This window comes from Panthera uncia, chromosome D1 (assembly GCF_023721935.1).
Source record: "Panthera uncia isolate 11264 chromosome D1, Puncia_PCG_1.0, whole genome shotgun sequence".
Lineage (NCBI taxonomy): Eukaryota > Metazoa > Chordata > Mammalia > Carnivora > Felidae > Panthera > Panthera uncia.
In genome coordinates, this window is record NC_064808.1 from 10,651,759 (window position 1) to 10,673,849 (window position 22,091).

A 22,091-nucleotide genomic window follows, 5' to 3' on the forward strand; every position below is an offset into this window, starting at 1 on the left:
TGTGGATCCATACAGAATTCATGGGGGAAGATGCTTCTGAACTGTCGGAGAGGAGGGGGGAGATACAGCTGACCCTGAACAACACGAGTTTGAACTGTGCAGGTGCACTACACGTGGTCTTTTTTTTACAGTATAATATAAAATATAATATATATATAATACATTAAAATATAAATATTTTCACAGTATGATACTTATGATTTTCCTAATAATATTTTCTTCTGCCTAGCTTACTTTATTGTAAGAATACAGTATATCATACACACAACATACAAAATACGTGTTAACTGGCTGCCTATGTTATCGGCAAGGCTTCTGGTCAACAGTAGACTGTTAGTGGTTAAGTTTTGGGGAAGTCAAAGTTATATGTGGATATCAGCTTTGGGAGGATAGAGGTCAGCACCTCTAACCCCTCAGTTGTTTAAGGGCCAGCTGTCCATTAATAGAAAAGGACATGTAGACACAGTAAATGAATATGAGCCAAGGCATGTGTAATTATAACAACAGCTGTCACCATGCTGGGCATTTTACAAATGCTACTTTCACCTAATTCTTAACAACATCCTGTCCACACAGATAGAAATTATAACCACTGTTATATGGATCCAGAAACTAAGACCTCAGAATGTTCATCTTTATGCCAGTCCCCACATCTGGTAAATTGCTAAAGTAGGACTCGAACCCAGGCCAGTTTGTCTCCAAAGCCCAGGCTCTTATTACCTCACTGTGCAAGAGCCCAAGGTTAAGGTCCCAGACCAGCAGATGTGAAGGATAAAGGTGAGGAATTAGTGAGAGGGGAAGGTTCAGACCCCCACCATAGTAGGTCTTGAATGCCAAGCTGAGAAGATCGTACTTTGTAAAGAAGGAAGGGAAAGATATCAGAACAATTTTTGGGGTTTTTTTCTACCTTATTTCAACAAAAAAGTTTGGTGGTAGAAACTGTACTTTAAGATACTTAATCTGGTGGCAGGTAAAAGATGAAAGTATTTATGGGGCCCCTGGGTGGCTCAGTGGGTTAAGCATCGGACTCTTGATGTCGGCTCAGGTCATGATCTCATGGTTTGTGAGATCAGGCCCCGTGTCGGGCTCTGTGCTGACAGTGTGAAGGCTGCTCGGGATTCTCTCTCTTTCCCTTTCTCTCTGCCCCTCCCCCTGCTCATGCTCCTTCTCTCTCTAAAAATAAATAGATTGGGGCGCCTGGGTGGCGCAGTCGGTTAAGCGTCCGACTTCAGCCAGGTCACGATCTCGCGGTCCATGAGTTCGAGCCCCGCATCGGGCTCTGGGCTGATGGCTCGGAGCCTGGAGCCTGTTTCCGATTCTGTGTCTCCCTTTCTCTCTGCCCCTCCCCCGTTCATGCTCTGTCTCTCTCTGTCCCAAAAATAAATAAAAAACATTGAAAAAAAAAATTAAAAATAAGTAGATAAACTTAAAAAAAAATGTATTTACTAGGTGGGTATGGCAGGATTAGAAAAGGAGTCACGTGGTTTGGCGGGCAGTTCCCTGGGAAACAAGCCAGTGGGGTGGTGGCTCAGAGAGAGAGTCCAAGGAGACTACTGTGTCCAATATGGGTCCCAGGGATTCTGGGTATGTCATTAACAAGAGGAGGGAGGCCTGGAAGAGAGGGGAGCAGCTCTTGGCAAGAAGATTCAAGTTTTAGCAGTAGGACTTCACAGCAGACATGTTTAGCCAGCGGTTGGGACTGTAGAGCTGGGGCTCAGGCACAGAAATATGGCTTGCTCGGGGCTCAGGATCAGGACTGGTCCTGACTTCTAATCTGAGGACCCTGCACTGGGTACATCTTCACCATGTGGTTGATTTTCTCATTGTTCCACATGATCTGCTTCCTCCTCTGTAACAGAACACCCATGCCCTTTGCCATGGGACCCAAGGGGCTGCCTTGTAGGCAGTTCATGACCCTGTTCCTTGTGTGGTGTTCATGACTTGCTGGGGCCTGTGAAAGGCGAGTAGGAGTGACAAGCTTCCAGCAGCAGCTGTAGTGGGTTCACACTATTCCACTCGGATTCTCTCTTGCTCCTCTGCTCCCTTCCAGGAGAAGGGCAGAGACCATAGAAAGGCTGCTCCTTCAGCCTGGATTCCAGCACACGGAGCCCCACGGAGCAGACAGAGTGGACTCATAGCAGCCAAACAAGCCACAGCCACTGGCATGCACAGTGCATGAGAGTCAGCCTTTGTTGATGTCAGCCTCTGAGACCAAGCTTGTTACCCAGCAGGACCTAGAGAAAGCTAGCTAAAACCCACTTCCGGTCCAGCACTGCACCCCACAAGAAGGGGCGCGACACCCCCTTAGATCAATGGTTCTTTTCCTTTTTGAGATCAGGGAAGGTTTGGAAATCCAATTGTTTTCTGGCCTTAGCCACAGAAAAATGAACATAAAGATTTTATTCTAATTTTACAATTCATAGAACCACTGAAGCTTGAATCATGAATCACTGGGGATCCAGAAACCCAATCATTTTTCCCTCTGTCTTTTGGGAAATTCATAGAATACAGAAGTACATTAAAAGAAAAGAAAAAAGGTAATCTGCCACAAATTAGGATCCCTGCCCTGGAGCAGTGCCTCTGAAGCTTTAATGTACTGTCAGATCACCTGGGATCTTGTTAAAATGAAGGAGTTTCTAAGGTTCTGCATTTTTTAAAAAAGTGTATTTACCCATTTTAAGAGAGACAGAGAGAGTGCAAGTGGGGGAGGGGTAGAGAGAGAGAGACAGACAGAGAATCCCAAGAAGGCTCCATTCTGTCAGCGCAGAGCCCAACGCGGGGGTTGAACCCACGAAGTCATGAAATCATGACCTGAGCCAAAGCCGGATGCTTAACCAACTGAGTCACCCAGGTGCCCCGAGGTTTGGGCTTCAGTGGTTCTATGAATTGTAAAATTAGAATAAAATCTTTATGTTCATTTTTCTGTGGCTAAGGCCAGAAAATGATTGGATTTTCAAAACCTTCCCTGATCTCAACACCAAGCTTCTAGGTGTTGTCACTGGTGCTGGTCCCAGGACCATCTGCTAAGCAGCAAAGCCCCCTGGGAAAGCATCCTAAAATAGATGAATTATTGCCAGTGCTATCCAGGAGAGGAAAAAGCCCTGCCCCAACTATCCTGCAAAAGAAAACATTCTAATCGTCCCCACCTTAACCTACAGTTGACTCAAATATGACCTTGTTACCATGTGCGTCTATGGTAAAAAGAGACTCAGCTCTTTAGCCTGTGCACAGCAGGAAGCAAAACTTGGGGCCCTGACACAGAAGCAAATCCTACCCCCCAGCCCCCCAAACCCCCGTTCTTACTTTTCTCCCTTTCTCGCTGTCTGGAAGGTAACAGTGTCTTGGGAAGCCACGGGCGCTGAAACTCTTCCCAGGATTTGGGTGTTCCGGCCCCTGAAAGCAGAAAGGAAGTCAGCGAAGGGCATTTTTCAAGATGTTTTTAATGAAGGGGTGCAGACCATGCGTGACTAATTCAAGTAATGATGACAATAATAACGGTCACAGCGTCTGGACAGAGAACAAATCCCAAAGCAGTGATAGCAGTGGTTTCCCACCTGGAGTCGTTAGACCTGCGTTTGGACCCAGAGCGGCCACCTCCCGATGTGTCAGCTGGAGCCCTCTCTTGGGGTGTGGGTTCCCCCAGCCATCGAATAGGGAGAGTGTGAAGGCTAAAGTGAGCTTGGCACTGCAGTGCATAGTAAGAGCTCAGTAAACGTTCATCATCATCATCATCACCTGGGGGCTCTGGCCACGGGCTCTTTTGTTTTACCAAAGAGGAAAACTTCAGCCTAGAGAGGTCACAGGGCTTCTCCAACCTCAATGGCTTTGCCAAAATTTAAGCCCAGGCTTCCTGAGGCACATGATGAACTTTTTCCCTCTAAAGTACTCAGAATAACAAAAGTGCCTCTGAGCCAGGAGCCTTGGAGTCATCTTTATCCATTCATCCACTGATGTGCATGTAGGGTCTTGGCTATTGTGAATAATGCTGCAGTGAACTCAGAGGTGCACTGATACCCCAATTCAGCAAACAAGCAGGGACAGAAACTGACGCAGAATTTAGCCAGAAGCCAGGCTTCCTCATCAGGATCCACAGGCCCCCTTGAGAAGCTCAGGAAAAGTGAGGGATTTTTCTCCCAGAACCAATGCATCCATCCGCCCCCCTCCCAACCCCTTCCCACCCCAAACAGAAATGTTTGTCTATAATTTCTGAGCATCCCTAACCCCCTGAGGGTCTGTGGAGCCATTTAAAAAATCCCTTCTAGATGAAGCCAATCTAATATTGATAATTCCATGCAGCTCCTAGCACCAGCTCTCACACAAATGGTAACTGTCGTGGCTGAAAAAAATGAGTCCAGGAGTGAATGAATGCATGAATGAATGAAGAAACTATAAGAAAACACAGACTTTTCATTTTTTTCTTATGGTGGATGGTGGTTCCAAACTGATTTTTTAGAAGTTTATTTATTTATTTTGAGAGAGAGAGAGGGAGAGCAGGGGAGGGTCAGAGAGAGAGAGAAAATCCCAAGCAGACCCTGATGCGGCGCTCAAACTCTGGAACTGCGAGATCATGACCTGAGCTGAAACCAAGAGTCAGACACTTAACTAACTGAACTTACCCAGGCACCCATCCCTCCCAAATTGAGTTTTAAATCCTGTGATTTAAAAAGATTTTTAGTAGCCTGGCTCAAGATCATCTATCCTTTCCAAATTGAACATCTTAAGCGCGATACAGGAGAAGGGAAATATACCCCTGGGCTGAGAGAGGTAACAACATCTTCTTGGAGACGCAGGACGTGACAGTTCTGAATTTCATAGTCCCATGGAATCACAGCACATTTACAACACGCTCACGGCCACAGCTGTTTGTAAGCCAGACTGCCCAACTCCAGAGACCATTCCCAGCATGGCTCTGCCCGCACCTCACCCTCCTGGGACTTGCCCGTCTGCAACACAGACACCCGCCTGGCGCTGACCCCAGGAGGCTGTGTGCTCTCTGCACGTCGCCAAGTGGAGCAGTCACGACTCTGCCTCCTCTAGATTGGAGACTCATTCTCTGAAGTGAAGGCAGAACTCCAAGTTCTCGACTCCTCTTGGAAACCCCAAGCCCTTGTGGTCTCTGGAGTCTCCAGGGACAGGGACAGACACAGCACTGAGGGGTCCTGCTACTGACTCGCAGGGGGTGGTCTATAGAGTGGCTGCACTGACCCCAGAGAAATGCATTTCCCTTGGCACAAGCTTGAGTTTTCCTGGACGATCCGGATCCATGGCGTCTACACAGGCAGCAAGCGGCCCCTCAACACCACCCCTCCCACCACCTCGACCTCTGTGCTGGCTCTCCATTCTTTAGTCCCAGAGGCTGGGAAAAGAATCTCCTGCAAAATGTTGCCCCGCCCTGATCTTTGCCCTCCTTCTCACCAGGGATCAGCCACCGGCTGTCTCTCCTGACTCCCCGACTCCCATATTGTCAGTCTTGTCCCTACCATCCCAACTGGCTGCCTCCAGTCATTCCAGAAGGTCGCAGCTGCCCCCACCTCCAACCACATCTCCCTCTCCCTCATCCTCCGCACCTTCCTTGTTCAGGCCCCATGACCAGAATGGTCTCCTAACTGGTCTAATCAGGTCACCCCTCACTTCTCCGCCAGGCTGACCTTCCCAAAGTGCAGTCCCAACTACACAACTTCCCAAAATGTTGGTCGCGTCCAGCAGTGAGCTGGACAAAGCCTGACAAATAAAGCTGCAACCCTCACCATGCTGGCGTCCTTCCATGGCCTGCCCACAGTCCTCCTTCACTCTCTGCTCCTTCACGCACCCTCCTCCCATCCCCCACCGTCGCAAGTCCCCAGATTAAACTCTTCTTTGTGGCCCACCAACACCCCTACTTCCTCTCCGCCACAACTCTGCTGTGTCCTCCCACTAAAAACCTTCTCCTCCATTTCTTTATGGCTCTCAAGGTTCAACTACTGGTGCCCTGCACCAGAAAGTCTCCTCAGACCCTCCCAGACAGACAGACATAAGCCCTCTTCTTCTTTACCCGGACAAGTAGCTTGCTCACATAATGCCAGTCACCGGGCACTGAGCCCCTGACCACCGTGCCCAATACCACAGCATGCACATACAAATGTTCACTCCCATTCTTACAAAGCCCCCTGCACAGGAGGTTCTCAGCTATACGGATGAAAAAACCAAGGGGCACCTGGGTGGCTCAGCTGGTTAAGCATCCAGCTTTGGCTCAGGTCACGATCTCATGGTTTGTGAGTTCAAGCCACACATTGGGCTCTGTGCTGACAGCTTGGAGCCTGGAGCCTGCTTCAGATTCTATGTAGCCCCTCTCTGTCTGCCCCTCCCCCGCTCAGGCTCTGTCTTTCTCTGTCTCTCAAAAATAAACGTTAAAAAAAATTAAAAAAAGAAAAAAGAAACCGAGCTCAGAGAGGTCTGGTGGTTGTCCAAAGTCCCAGCCAATACAGAGTCAGCCAGGATTCAGAACCCAAGTGTCTTCAGACTTTGAAGACCTCTTGTGTTGCCCCCCCCACCCCCCACAGCGTTTATCTACGGTGCACATTATGTTGTGTTCTATAGTTTGGTGATGTAGACTTATTTTCTCTGACTGGCTGGTAAGTCCCTCCAGGAATAACCATATTTTTCTTTAAATTCTTTTACAGACTATCTCACCTGCTCCGGTTTATTTCTGCCTCATCTCTTATCGCTAGTTGGCAATACCTCGCTTATGTATCTGGGCATTGACTTCCTCATCCCGCTAGAATGGGGGCCTCCAAGGAGAAAAGACTGTGTCCACTTTGCTCACCTTTGTTTCTCCAGCACCTAGAACATGCCTGGTCCATAATCCATCCTCCAATGTTTGTTAAATAAGAGACAAAATGGAAGAAGGCAAGGAGGAGGGAGGAAGGAAGGGTGAACTGATAAATAGTTGCCAAATAAATGAATCCTAGATCAGTTAAAAAATCTTCAGTGTGTGAAGGAAGGGGCACATTTGTATTTACTGTTAGGAATAGGGTTCAATTTGTTCCTTAGGGTTGTCTTTCAAAGAATCAAAAGAGGAAATAAATGCCTACAAAAATCAAAGCCAAGGGACATCTATTGAATTATAAATGCAAATATCATTTGACAAAGAAATTCTACTTTTGGAAAATTATTCTACAGATATACTCACATGCATACAAGGTTATCTGTTACAGTATTATTTGTTGTAGTAAAAAGATTGGAAGCAATCCATATGCCCATCAAGTGGAGACTATTGAATATAAATTAGGGTGCATGTATACTATGGATTCTCACCCAGAGCCAAGAAGGAACGAAGAATCTCCCTCTATACCAACATGGGAAGATCTACAAACTATATTGTTAATTGAAAAAACCATGGTGCAGAACAATATGTCTAAAATGTCCCCCTCTGTGTACCAATGGGAGAGGTGGAAACAGTCTTTGCTGCACATGCACGGAGAATCCTGGGGGACACGTAAGAAGGTAAGAACAATGGTGGAACGCGGGGGCAGGAGGTGAAACCGGGTGGACGGAGGAAAGGAAACTTTTCACAGTATAAAATTATCTTATTTCTCTCCGGCTGCTGTAATGAGACACCACAGACTGGGTGGCTTAAACAACAGAGATCTATTTCTCACAGTTCCGGAGGCTGGGAAGTCCAAGGTGCCAGCAGATCCAGTGTCGGGTGGGCGCCCACTTCCTGGTTCATAGACTGCTGTCTTCTCCCTGTGTCCTCGATTCGGGAAGGGATGCGGGGGCTCTCCGGGGGCTCTTTTACAAGGGCACCCATCCTGTTCACGAGGGCCCCACCACATAACCTGTTCAGTTTCACGGAGTGCCAGCTGGAGAGGAACTTGTACATGGGGTCTCTCCCACCTCTGATTTAGATGGTATGTAGGTGAGTCCTCGGATTTAGACTTTAAAGTTGATGCTGGAATGAGTTAAGACTTTGGGGACTATTGGAACAGAATGTATTTTGCAAGCAAGAAGTACAAAAAGTAATGGACTGCTATAAACTGAGAGTCTGTAACCCTCGGAAATTAACAAGTTGAAATCTAACCCCCAAGATGATAGTATTTGGAGGTTGGGTCTTGGGTGGGTGATAAGGTCATGAAGGTGAGCCCTCATGAATGGGATTAGTGCCCTCATAAGAGAGACCCCAGAGAGCTCCCTCACCCCTTCTGCCATGAGGACACAGCATAAAGATGTCCGTGACCTAGGAAGCAGGGGCTTACCAGATAGTGAATCTGCCAGCACCTTGAGCTTGGACTTCCCAGCCTCCGGAACTGTGAGAAATAACTTTCTGTTGTTTAAAAGCTACCCAGTCTGTGATATTTTCTTGCAGCAGCCTGAACAGATTAAGACAAACATATTACCGGGGCACCTGTACAGCTTAGTTAAGTGTCCAACTTCGGCTCAGGTCATGATCTCACAGTTCATGGGTTCGAGCCCCGCATCGGGCTCTGTGCTGACAGCTCGGAGCCTGGAGCCTGCTTTGGATTCTGTGTCTCCCTCTCTCTCTGCCCCTCCCCCCTCGTGCTCTGTCTCTGTCTCTCAAAAATAAATAACCATTAAAGAAAAAAGACAAACCTATTGCCTGCAAACACTGAAACTTAAAAAATAAGTAAATAAAAGCCCGTGGCTGACTCGGGAGCACCTGAATGCCAGGAGGGATGCTGTAGATGATCCGGATGGTTTTGCAGTCGGGGTGGCCGGGCAGGGAGTGAGGGATGAGGTGGTACTCCATCTTCCCCGGAGGCTGGGTGCCTGTCTTCACCCCATAAATGGTCTTACAGGTTGGACACTGCAAACTTCCGTCCTGAGGGCGCAAGGCAGGAACAGCCAGGTTGGGAAACAGTCTTGGCAACACACCCCTAACCCCACCTAACCCTGGAAGGGGACAAAGATAAAAGGCCAGGGGGACAAAATGCACCCAAATAAGTAAATTCCACAAATTAGCTCCATGCTAAGGGCCATGTAAGAGAAACCCCCCATCCTTGAAAGGCAGAGCAGCCCATGTGGGCAGGGAACATACACAGGGAGTCATTATTAACCGTGAAGTACCAAACGAGTCAGACACACAACAAAGCACTAGGGAGCAGCCTCTGCCCAACTGCTGAGCATCACAATCCTGACGAAGCTTGCTGGAAACAAAGATGCTTGGACCCCACCCCAGGCCACCAAACTGGATGGGGCGGCGGGGGGGGGGGGGGGGGTCGCTACAGAAAGTAGCAGTGAAGAGTGAGAACTTTGGATTGGATTCTCAGCTCTGCCATCTACCTGCTGGGAGACCTGGAGCAAATTACTTAACCTCTCTGGGTCTCGGCTTTGTAACAGAACAAGGAAAACAATAGTATCTACCTCACTGGGTTGTTGGAAGGATTGAATTAGAGAACCCACAGGAAGTGCTGACCACTAAGTCGTGTCTCTAACTGTTATTAGTACTTTTATGACCCCTAAGGCTCATACAGGTTTAGAAACCACTGCTCTGAAAAGAGAAAGTGGGTGTCGTGTGCCCGAGTAGATGAAGCTGACTGTAAGAAAATGGTCCTTAAAGAAGAGCTGTGGACTGGTTTTGAAGGATTGAGGACAAGGTCTGCACAAGCAACGAGGGAGGGAATGAGTTGTTAGTGAAGGCGTTTTAAATCTTACAAAAGACTTTACATCTTGTTTCACGTAGGCCTCGCCTGATATCAGCTTTAAAGGAATATTAGCCTTATTATTAGCCTTAAAAATGATTCCCGGGGCGTCTGGGTGGCTCAGTTGGTTGAGCGTCCAACTTCAGCTCAGGTCATGATCTAACGGTTTGTGAGTTCGAGCCCCGCGTCGAGCTCTGTGCTGGCAGCTCAGAGCCTGGAGCTTGCTTTGGATTCTGTCTCCTTCTCTCTCTGCCCCTCCCCACTTGTGCTCTGTCTCTCTGTCTCTCAAAAATAAATAAATACAAAAAAAAGTTTTTTTTAAAAATGGTTCCCATTTTGGGGCACCTGAGCAGTTGAGGTCATGATCTCCTGGTTTGTGAGTTCAAGTCCCACCTCTGTCTCCCTCCCTCTCTGCCCCTCCCTCCCCCTCAAATAAATAAATATTTTAAAAAAATTATTCCCTTTTACAGAGAAGAAAACTGAGGCACAGCACCATTAAAGGACTTGACACTAGTTAGGGCTTGGTCTTCAGCGGTCTGTACAAAGCCCACGGCTCGGTGGCTGTGTTGGGGCGCAGGGCAAGACTCTGGATGCAGACATATAAGGGGCCTTGGCTTCACACTGGGGCCCAGCGAGGCGTGGCCTGCACGGCTGGGAGGAGACCTTGTTCCCAGGCTTTCCAGAAGAAAGTGGGTGAGAAGGAAGGCGTGGGCAGGGAGCCATGTGTGCAGAAAAGGCTCACAGCCAGGAGAGAAGCTCTCCAGGACATCCGCACCATTTCAGGAGGACAGCGATCCTCTGTGGAGCTATTTGGGGACCTTCAGCTCAAGCTCTACTAATGTTAAAGGAGTAACTTGCATTCAGGGCAATGGAGAAGGTTACTCCATGTGGTCAACGGGACAGGAACCCAAGGCTTGGAACCCAAGGCTTGGGGCCAAGCCTTGGCCCTTCCACCTTCTGCTCTGGCCTTAACTTGCTTCATGGCCTTGGGAGAACCACTGGGTTTCTCTCTGGGTCCTTTCGTTTCCTCTTCTGTGTGAAGAAAATTTTAAACGGCATGCTTCAAAGTATTAGTGCAAAGAGGAGCTAGATTGTTCTTGAAAACAGTCCTCAAAAAGAGAATGAACATGCTAAAAAATCCCTTTAAATCCAAAATAACCTCTTAAAATACAAAACCCCAATGAAACCTTTTAACCTAGGGTCAGGAAAGTGAAAACCAGTTCAGACCGCATCATCCATCAGTGACTGAGCATGGGCTCTCTGAGACAAAGGTCCCAAGGTCAGCCCAAGGTCAGCACTCTGGGAACTTCAATCACAGGGCTATATAAAGATGAAGGGAAAAAAAATTATACCTATAATGCCAAGGAGATATCCATTTGACTAATAATGGTAATAATGCCCTGGAAAGTAGGTATTATTTTATCTCCATTTTCCAGGTGGAAAATGAAATCTCAGAGAGATTGAAAATCTTGCCCACAATCACTCAGTTACTAAAGCCAGGGTTCAAGCTTGGGTCTGCTGACTCTCTCCTCTCCTCTTTCCCACAGCAGGAGAAGTACAGAGCAGACCCCGAAAGGCAGACTTTTGGGGGGGAGGGGATGAGTAAGAAGCTGGGGACATCAGGGAAACCTCAAATTCTGCTGCGATCCAAGCGGGGTCTGGAGAAGCAGGTAGGATTTGAATTCATGGGGAGAGGGGAGTGACGGTTATTCCAGGCACAGCAAAGGACGTGAGGGATGTCAGTGGCTTAGTAAAAGCTCGGATAGTGTAAAGAGAGAGTTAGCATCTAAGGAGACTCGCAGATTCCTGGAATCCAGCTTCATGGAGGAACACTGCTCTGCCGTCAGTATGGACCAGGTGAGCATCACAGACAGCCTTCCCCTCCTCCAACAGTGAGCTTCGAAGGGACTAGAAACCTGCCCACACTGGGTGTAATGAACGCTCACTATGGGCACACTGTCAACCCCCCTTCCCCCCAAGAACTCTCATGGACTGAAGTCTCTACCTCTCAGACCATCACACCCACTGTAGAGATGGGGGAGGGGAGCAGTTGGGTAAGACAGGTTTTGCGAACGTTATAATTGTGTAAGACGCTGACCCTGCTGAGAACAGCCAAGATCCTCACTCCTGCTGCCCCCAGGGTGCCTCTCAGACACCCCAAATCACCCCAACAGGGCCTTCACGCTTTTGCTCCTCCAGGGCCCATGGCGGGCGGGGGCCAGCCCCGCAGGCTGGCACTAACCTTGTTGCCATTGTTGTACATGGCGACCAGACAATAGATGTGGTAGATGTGGCCGCATCTGGACAGCTTTCCCACCAGGTCAGGCTTGACTGTTGGCTGCAGGCCCTTGTAGCCCGAGGGGGCCGTGAGGCGCTCCATACAGATGGTGCAGTCCTGGGGGCGGGAGGGGACAGAGCAGAGAGGCCTTCAGCACTGGCCCAGCCTGGGAGGCCAGAGCATCTCCGCAGTGATTCTCGCATGATCAGACGTCCGGTGAGGTGTCCCTGTTCCTCTTCTAGAAAACCCACAAACCAGGATATATACAGACATGCCTTTGGGAATCAAAATCTAGGTTTATCTCACTTTACACAGCAGAAAAGTTCCTGGAATAATTGTTGCTGGTGGCACAGGCCACCTGGGGCTCACCACCAAAACTGTCCTCTCCTTTAGGGCGATGATGAGACACTGTCCTTCCTTGGTGTTCTCCAATGGCTTGCGGAGGAAACAGACACTTGCTGACAGACCCTTTATTTAAGCTGAACGTTTGCAAAGCAATTGTATCTCAAGTGTACCAGAGGGGCTGCTGTTTAAATAAGTCAACAAGAGGCATGCCTGGGTGGCTTGGTCAGCTCAGCGTCTGACTTTGGCTCAGGTCATGATCTCACCGTTTGTGAGTCGGAGCCCTGAATGGGGCTCCGTGCTGACAGCCTGGAGCCTGCTTTGGATCCTGTGTCTTCCTCTCTCTGCCACCCCTCCCTCACTGCATATGCTCCCTCCCTCTCCCCACCCTCAAAAATAAAATAAATACTGGGGTGTCTGGGTGGCTCAGTCGGTTAAGCATCCAACTTCAGCTCAGGTCACGATCTTGCAGTGCATGAGTTCGAGCCCCACGTTAAGGTCTGTGCTGACAGCTCAGAGCCTGCAGCCTGCTTGGGATTCTGTGTCTCCCTCTCTCTCTCTGTCTCTCCCCCACTCAACCCTCTGTCTCTCTCTCTCGAAAATAAATGAACATGAAAAAACTTTTTCAATAAGAAAATAAACATTAAGAATAAATAAATCAATAAGCCTATAAGAAGATTTCTCAACCTTGGCACTATTGACATTTGGGGTTGGTAATTCTTAGCTGAGGGGGCTGTCCTGGGCACGGTGGCTATTTAGCACCCTTGGCCTCTGCCCATTAGCAGTTCCCTCCCCCACGCCCCTCCCCACCCCCCCATGCAGAACTCCCTCTGGCTGAGAACCACTGGTCTACATCAAGCCCATTTAAAAGTCAGTTCCCATGGGGCGCCTGGCTGACTCAGTTGGTTAAGTATCCGGCTCTTGATCTCAGGGTCATCAGTTCAAGCCTCCTTAAAAAAATAATAAGTAGAAGAAGAAGAAGAAGAAGAAGAAATAAACGTCAGTTCCCAGCGCTTGTCATGCTGTTTTTGTTACATTCAGACTGTTCACGGGAAGGTGGTTTAGAATGCAGCCTCGGTCTGCGGCTCCAGACCGCCAACCTTGGAGCCCTGTGGCAGCTCTGAGCGGCTCTGTAGCAGCCAGGACGCAGAAATCCGCTCCTGCTGCAACCTGTGGAAAACCCCGGCGGAGGAGAAGCTGTGGGTGAACCCTGCCCTGCCTCCCCCCTGCGCTCACCTCATCTGGAGGGTGCCGGACTTTCTGCAGATACTTCTTGAGCACTTCCTCTGGGGTTTTACCTGTGGGGGGACAGGGTGGTCAGTGGGCCACCAAGACAGAGGTAAGGGATCAAACGGCCTCATCAGGCTGGGCACGAGGAGAGGGGAGCCAGCAGCCAGGCTCAAAGCAGGCAGGGGGAGGAATTCATTCTGCAACCACATTTAAGAATCTGAAAGGGAATCGGCAGGAGGAGGAAGGAGCTAGGTGTCTGGAAAGGTGGGAGGCGTGCCTGCCTGTCTTTCCCTCCCGCAGTCTTTTTCCTGACAGCCACCCCCCCACCCCGCCCCGGGCCTGGTTTCACCAAACCCACTTTTTAACTGAGATGGGTGGTGTGGGGCTCTCTTCCGTGTAATCAAAGAGCCTGGGCATGCCCACACGATGAGGCGAGGTAGCAGAAGACAGCACTGTGTAAACTGTTACGCGTTAAAAAAAAAAAAAAAAAGGAGGTAGGCTTATCACATGCTTTTTACAGTGTGCCGAGTACTGTCTCGGTCTGTAATGTGGTGTCAAAGTAATTTTATTTTCATGGGAAAGCAGGAAGCTATGCCCACAGCTTCCTTGGCCGCTGACGGTGCGGGAGACCAGCAGCAGGGAAGCATCCTGACAGGCTGCAGCGATTCTGGAATTTCTCTGGGGGCTGGACCTCTAGGAGGCAGCCCAGCCTGAAGGCAGGAGACAGGATGATACAACCTTAAAAAGGACCAGTGCCTCCCTGGGGACCCCTCTTAGCTTCTCTCAGCTTCTATTTTCTCACCTGTGAGATGGGCAAAGCAATAGAGCCCACTCAAAGGGTTGCTTTGACAATTAAAGAAGCTAATGGACGCATAGACCTTTAGCACTTTTCCAGCTAAGGGTCCAACATGTGCTATTAATAATCACAGGAAGCGCGGGAAAGTGTGAAATCCTGTCATTTCCTATCAGACTATGAACAGGGCAATTGAGTTCATTTAAGCAGAGAACTCTTGATGGCATAGAAAAGTAGGGCAAGGGTTTGAGGAAGCAGATCATGCAACCGCCAAAACCCAGGATGCAAGCCCTTCCTTCCCACCAGCCCGCTTCGAAGAATGAAGCTTCTGTTCATTGAGAGCCTCTTGCTTGCCAGGCCCTGGGCCCAGTTACAATATACATGAGATCTCACGGACCCTTAAAAACAAGGTTGTAAGGTGGGGGCCTGGGGTGACGGTCAAGACATTTAACAACCAACACCAGCGGCCAGAAAGACCGGCCGCAGAGCTGAGACAGGGTAGACACACATCTGGACCCCCTGGTGACGGGACTGTGCACAGGGAGGAAGGAGTGCCTGAAGGAAGGTTCGAATGGTCAGCCTAGGGGCTCTGGGGGGACACAGGGCAGTGGTCACTCCCTGTCATGGATGCGTTCTGGGGCACACCTACCCCATCCTTGTTGTGAGCATTTTTTACCCCATTGTAAAGGAAAGAAAAAGGGCTCTCTGCGGTCACATGACTTGGAAGTGTCACAGTCAGGACTGGAACCCAGGCTGTTCTGGCTCCAGGGCCACAGTGACAGCCCCCTGTATCGTATTTTATGCGTCACGCTTGGTGGTTCTGTGTCTCTATATTTCCGGACCGTGTTTTTGCACTTCTTAAGGTGCCTCCCTCTCACTCACGCACAATCCACTTTGGTGCAATCAGCAGAACAGGGGCTAGTTGGGCCCACTTAGCAGACGCAGAAACGAAGGCACAGAGGGTGAAGCCACAGGTATGACCTTGGGTGATGGCGGCAAAGCCACGGCCGAGGCCCACGCCTTTGACTCCCATACCCCCTAAGACAAGGAGGCTGATACCTTTCTTGGCCTGCTTTTTGGTGGTCTTGCGGCTCGTGTTGGAAACCCCCGGGATGGATTTGATTTCGCTCTTGCTGACCGGGGGCGGGTGGAGAACCAGCTTGGGCGGCCTGGTGAGGCACACGGGCAGCCCGGCTGCACTCATGAGAATCCCGGTGATTCCTGGAAGGGCAGGGCGTGAGCGTGGACTGCAGAGTTAGTTCCCAGCATCCCACCAACCGCCCTCCCCGGGAGCCCGCCCCGCTGTTTCCCCGGCACAAGCTCTCGTGACTCACTCAGCCTCCCCTGGCCCGCGCTGCCTGCCCCAGAAATGTGTGCGTTTGCTTCTCTCCAACAGAAGCTGTGCTTCTTCCCCCCCTCCCCACCCCGCTCCCAACATCCACATTTGCTTTCATTCAATTCTTTCTTTGCGGTAAATGCTCACCACCTCCTTGGCCCGAGCTTTCCTTTCCCCCCGCCCGCCTTAAAGCAAGCGCTTACCTGCCAGGGCCGGATTAACAGGACTGGACCCATTGAGGTTCTTTACTGGCACAGTGGGGACCCTGTGGAAGGAAAGAGCAGACACATTACGGTTTTGACAAGTGGGGTGGGGTTGGAACCCCCAAAATCCACTCACTGAGAGGTCCCTTTTCCGACAGAAACTACTTATCTCTATTCAAGGCAGAGCCGGTTCTTAGCACCACAAGCAGGAATGTTAACGTTTCAAATCTAAGTCAGACCATGTCACCCCTCCCCTCGGATCCCCCCAAATTTGCAATGGCTCCTTAAGTCTCTCGAGGTCCCGGCAAAGCCCACACAGCTCCGCGTGACCCGCCAACGTCCCCCCCACCGTGCTCAACCCTCATCTTCCTGGTCTCCTCACATACCCCTCACCATTTTATCCTGCTCCAGCTGGGCCACACTGCTGCCTCAGGGCCTTTGCCTATGTGGCTCCTTCTGCCTGAAATGCTCTACCAGCAGATCTCTGCCTCACCTCCTCCTACAGATCCTTCAGTCTGGGCTCACCTTTTTGTGAGGTTCCTGAGACCATCTCATTTAATACCGAGACCCACCCCTCCATCCCAGCCCGGGACTCTCAATCCCTCTTGCCTCACTCTCTTTCGTTTTTGTTTTGTTTACCCCAGGGAACTGATGGTTTAAAAATTTTTTTTTAAGTTTATTTATTTTGAGAGAGAGAGAATGAGCGGGGGAGGCACAGAAAGAGAGGGAGACAGAGAATCCCAAGGAGGCTCTGGGCCGTAGCATGGAGCCTGACGCGGGGCTCGAACTCACGAACCGCAAGATCATCGCCCGAGCCGACACCAAGAGTCGGAGGCTCAACCGACTGAGCCACCCAGGTGCCCTGGAACCGATGGTTTTTAAAAAATAAGCTGTTGCTTTACTCTCGCCCCCTCCAGAATCAAAGCTCCACACGGACAAATATCCTCAAGCCTGACACTAGCAGGCATTCAGTGAGTGTTTGTGGAGCGAATGAAAAATGGAGAGGCAAGTTCAAGCCCGGGTGGGTGTACCAAGTGGCTCCTGAGAAGCTTTTAAAAAGACAGAGCCCCAGGCCTGAATCAGAATTCCCATGGGGGAGGAGGGGGGCACGGAACCTGCATTTTCTCTCGCTTCTGGAGAGGATCCAGATAAGGTTGATCCCAGCCTGACATTGGGAAACCACTGCTCCAACAGCTGTTACCCCTCCTTTTCGCTGAGAAATCTAAATACCAGGCAAAGCCTCCTCCTCTTTCTGTCCTTCTCCCCAGAAACCCGAGCCAGGCTCTGGAGAGGAGTCCGCACAGCTGCCTGGAAAGGCGAGGCCTCCCACGACGCCAAATAGAAAAACATGGGGACACGTGGGGCTGGGTTGTGCGCCATCGCCCCTGCCACCCAGGCTTCCACAGATGGGCTCGGAGGGGGAAAGGGAGCTCGAGGACGTCAATGGACTAGGTCACAGATGACTCCAGGGGCCAGAGAGCCTGAGAAGCCAGCAGATCTGCTATGGGGGGTTGGGGGGTAGGGTGGTGCTGGGAATACAGGAGGGGAAGGGGCGTGTTCAGTTGTTTCTTTGCAGTGTTCGTTATCTGCTTACGTGCTCATTCATACAGAGCCCTCCTTCCGGTTGGACTCGCCCCTAGAGCCTGGGGACACGGCGGTGAACAAGACAGCCTGTGGCCCTTCATCCGTGTGTGACCCTGAAGAGCCCACCTGGTACCAGGCACGGTTCTAACCGCTCACATCGCACAAATCCATCTAAGACTTCCAACAACCTCCACAGGAGGTGCCGTTATCATTATCTCCAATTTAATGGGCAAGGAGGTTGAGGCACAGAGAGGGTGAGCAAACCCAATGGAGGTCACACAGCTAAGGATTCAAACCCAGGAAATCTGGCTCCGGAGCCCGCTGTTGTAGCCACTCGCCGTGCTGGGCTCTTGTGTTTCTGCGACCCCTCTGTCACCCCACGTGGCAGACAGAGGACATGGGGAACAAAGAGCGTGTGGAATAAATCTAGGACTACAAGAGAGGGGCTGGAATGGGGGGCCTCAAGGCTGAGGAGAGGGTCTGCCTGTCCCCCACATGCCCACAGGGATGGGTGCTTCCCGGGCTACGCTGAGTCTTCCGGGGCCCCTGTCCCTTCCCCGGGATGATGACACGTGCACCAGGGCTGTGGGAGGGATGTGAAAGAACAGATGTGGGAGCGTTTGTGTCTCAACAGACCACCACAGCCTACTTTCCACCCCCAGGATAAATCAAACCCGGATGGGGAGAGGGGAAAGCTGAATTCAACACAAAGGAAAGCTGGCCAAGAAGAGAGGCTCAGCCTTGCTTCTGGACTCTATGGCCTGCCCCCCAGGGCGAGGCCCGGCATGGTGGACTGGACTCAGGGAAACCAGACTGGAGCCCCAAACCTGCCAGTAACTCCTCACAACCTCACCTGTGAACCTGTGAGGGTCTGGAGTTAGCAGGTGCCGGGGGATGGACTTGTTGAAGATTCCCTGCCCCAATGCCTAAGAGCAAGGCAGCCGCCTAAGCTCTGGGTCCCCTGCGGGGACTGACTGGCCTCCCCGCCGCTGGTCTGGAAAAGGAGTGAAGGAGTCTGGCGGCCTGTGTCTGTTCGCAGGCTCCCCACCAGGGGGCAACGCTCACAGCCCAGCCCTGCGCCTGCCTTCCCACCCCCTTACCAGCTCCGAGCACCCCCCCCCACCCCGGCCCCCACCAGGAGATAAGTAGCTGTGATCTGGGTGACAAAAGCCACCTTTGTTCCCACAAACTGGACTGGCAGGTTTCCACACCCAATCTGGTTAACCAGGAAAGAGTCCCCCTAGCACACCATGGGCAGCCCAGGGACCCAGGGACGGGGCTAGGTCTGAAGAGAGGGAGGGTCCATATGAGGACCCAGGACTCCCGGGAATACCGTGGTGGGGGCCATGCCAGGAAAGGGAAAACTTGTCAGCAGGCTCTGGATGGTGGCAGTGGACTTGAGGAGGAAGAGATCTGCTGACAAAATACAGAAGGGTACAGTGGAAGGAGGCTTGCACAGGGGTCAGGAGACCTGCCTTCCAGCCCAGCTTGGCACTGACCTTGTGCCTTTGGGAGAGCCCCATGGCCCCTCTGCACTTCGGTGACCACATCCAAGTTACCACACCCAAGAGCAGGGCCACCCTACATCTCTGTCCCTGGGGTCCCTGTGAGGATTCAGGATCTAGGTCAAATACTCTATAAACTGGCAAGCCCCATGCAAATTGGGGGGTTGTTTACATTTTTGTTTCTCAACTGGAAGAGGAAGTCAGGCTTGATAAAGCCTTTTCCTGCTGGAATAGTCCAATTTTCTGATTCTTGAGGATGCGGAGGGCAAAGTGTAAAGCAGAGACCCGGGCAGTGCACAGGATTGTTGAGGTGGCAACACCTGATCAGCCCTCCCCCTCGGTGACTGGTTAAAATGAAAGGGGTGGAGGCAGCCGGCCGTGGAGGCGGCCCATGGAGTCCCCACCGGTCACACCCCCCCCCCCCCCATTCCCCTCCCTGCCGGTACATGCCTGAGCCCTCCTTCCAGAAATCAGCAGGCCAATCACTGGCATGCCTCTCACATCCTCCAGCTGGGCCAAAGCTGTCTGGCCTCAGCATCGGAAGACACCCCCTCCCCATTCTGCTGGGCTGTTCTCAGTTTCCATTTCTGTCCCTCAAATATAAAACTAAGAAAAGACAAGAGCTGGCACGGTGGCAGAGAAGGGGGCTGATGGCAGGAGAAAAGCTCTGCAGATACCATGGTGAGAAACAGTGGGGTGTTTTTGGAGTTGTGAGCCAACCCAGGAATCCTCCTACAGGACAATGGTCTTGTCTCTCCAGCAACCGAAGTCTCGCTGGAGATAGAGAAGCCTCGATTCTGGAGGAGAGGGCCAGAGGGGCGACTCCCGCCCCCCACTACACAGCCCCCCTCTTTTCTCTTTACAAACCCCCTGCTTGTGTGTCTGAATAATTCACAGGGTCTTTTGTTCCCCCTCAAACCCTTCTCTTCAGCCCACCTCTCCCGCCCTCCCCGGTCTTCCTTTTTTCCGTGGGAAAGTTGCTTGAAGAGCTCACGGACAGGGAGGGCGGAGGGAAGGGGCCATTCCACGACAGAAGGTGGACGGCAATGCCAGACAAAGGGAATAAGCACGCTAATTAAATGGCCAAGAAAGACTGGAGGAGAAAATGGTGGTGGGGGTGAGGGTGGTGGTAAGAGGTGAAAAGGGAAGGGGCTGGAAGATAGAAGGGTAGGGCGGGGCCTCCCCTGTCAGGAAAACAGAGCGGAGAAAAAAGTGTGTTTCTATAGGCCTTTTGAAACAGCACTGCCCCCGGACCTCCACTCCATTCTCCACTCCATTCTCCGGCTCCGATTCCCCTGGGCTGGCGGGCAGGGGGAATAGAGTGGAGAGAAAGAGCTGTCGGCTTCCTCAGTGAGGTTTAAAGTGAGCAGGGTGTCCTTGCCCTCAATTATGGCACGAGGTCACTTGGCTTTTGCCAAGGGCGCCAGAAATGAGGTGGGGCGTCAGAGGCTGCTCAGCTTTGACTTTAGTTCGACTACACAGCACACATTCAATAGATACACATTAACAACAACAATAATAATAGCAGCTAATACTGACCAAACTCTTACTACTGCCGAGCGTTGGGCTAAATCCACACGCTGAGCACTGCCTTTAATCCTCATGACAGCCCTGATAAGGAAGGTACTGTGACTGTCCCCACTTTACAGAGGAGCAAGCTGAAGACAGAGGGTGCAAAACTTGCCCCAAGTTGCACACGAAGGAACTTGGGTTCCAGCCCGGGGCAGTCAGGTGCTGGAGGCTGGGTTTCTCATCCACTATATGAGCCTCCCTCTGCCGCACAAATAATTACCCTTGAACTCTGTCAGAGGCCCCCAGGACGCTGCTGTGTGGCCTTGGGGAGAAACTGAGCAGTGGTGTGGTTTACGTGCCCATTCCCCTCTACCAAATATTCTGCCAGTTCAGAAGGAGTCATGTGAAAACCCCACACATCTGACCTGCACTTGACCATTTATAAACTGCCTTCGCATACGGCGAGGAGCTGAGCTTTAGCCAAAAGGGCAGAGGACTAGAGGACTAAACCCTGGGCCCCAACCCCCACTCTGTGACACATGGGCCGTGTGGCCCTCCTTGGGAAGTGAATTCTGAGCCGCATGTCCGAGCCTGACACTGGGTGCACCAGGTCAGAGAATGAGATAATACTGGCAGGTGCATCTGGTAAATTCTCCAGGGATGCACTCCCTTAGTGGAGGTTTCCACAAGGACTCCATGGGGCAGGCAAGGCAAGCGTGAGGTTCCCCATTTCGCACACGAGGAAATTGGACCTTGCAGACTCTGGCTTAGCTTAGGGCAGAGACCCGAGGGAAGGCCGGGCCTCTCCTTCCCCACTACACCTGCCTCTCCTTGTCTCCCAGCGCTGAACCTCTGTGTGCAGATGGCCTCCCCTGGGCAGCCTGAATTTCCCACTTGGGTGTACAACCTCAGTCCAAACCACTCGGACAGTCTGGGGCTCAGGGGTCACAGGCAGGGCCAGGCCCCTCTGGAGGAAAGGAAGATGGGGCCGGCGTGAGAGGCCAATCTCACAAGAAATCGGGAGCTGGCAGGCAAAGGCCGTGGGCACCATGTGGACCTGGGTCTCCCCCATTTGACGATTAGGGGGACCAAGAAGATCATAAAAAGCAGTGATCACAGAACCGACAACACTGGGCTGTCACGGGAAGAATTGAGACAACACACGGAAGGTGCCTGGCACACATAGTAAGTGCTTACTAAATATGGGCTCTTAGCTCCAAACTGGAGTTCCAGTTTCCAGAGAGACCAGAGGAAAGGAGCTAAGTCTCATCCGGCACCTGCTGTATGCCGGGCATTGTGACAGAGAAGCAGGATGGCAGTCAGAAAAGAGTCTGGCTCTGGCATCAGCCTTCCTGAAGTTTGAATTTTGGTCTCAGCCAATGATTAGCTCTCTGCCCTTGAGCGAGAGAACCTCTGATTTCTTCCTGGGTAAAAGGGGATCCAAATGCCTACTTCAAAGAGTTTCTGTAATCGGGACACCTGGGTGGCTCAGTCAGTTGACCATCCAACTTCAGCTCAGGTCATGATCTCACAGTCTGTGAGTTAGAGCCCCGCATCCAGCTCTGTGCTGACAGCTCAGAGCCTGGAGCCTGCTTGGGATTCTCTCTCTCTCCTTCTCTCTTTCTCGGCCCCTCCCCTGCTCACATTCTGTCTCTGTCTCTCAAAAATAA

General features: G+C 51.2%; 1 protein-coding gene across 1 annotated transcript in view; it reads right to left on the minus strand.

Annotated features, from left to right (window-relative positions):
• Positions 1-22,091, minus strand: part of DTX4 (deltex E3 ubiquitin ligase 4) — a 36,215-nt gene that overhangs the window by 4,539 nt on the left and 9,585 nt on the right. Inside the window, exons 3-8 of the mRNA XM_049646150.1 lie at positions 15,821-15,882; positions 15,341-15,502; positions 13,495-13,556; positions 11,881-12,033; positions 8,657-8,818; positions 3,304-3,393 (exon numbers count right to left, since the gene is read on the minus strand). Coding sequence (XP_049502107.1) covers positions 3,304-3,393; positions 8,657-8,818; positions 11,881-12,033; positions 13,495-13,556; positions 15,341-15,502; positions 15,821-15,882 — 691 coding nt within the window. The remainder of the gene's footprint in view (positions 1-3,303; positions 3,394-8,656; positions 8,819-11,880; positions 12,034-13,494; positions 13,557-15,340; positions 15,503-15,820; positions 15,883-22,091) is intronic.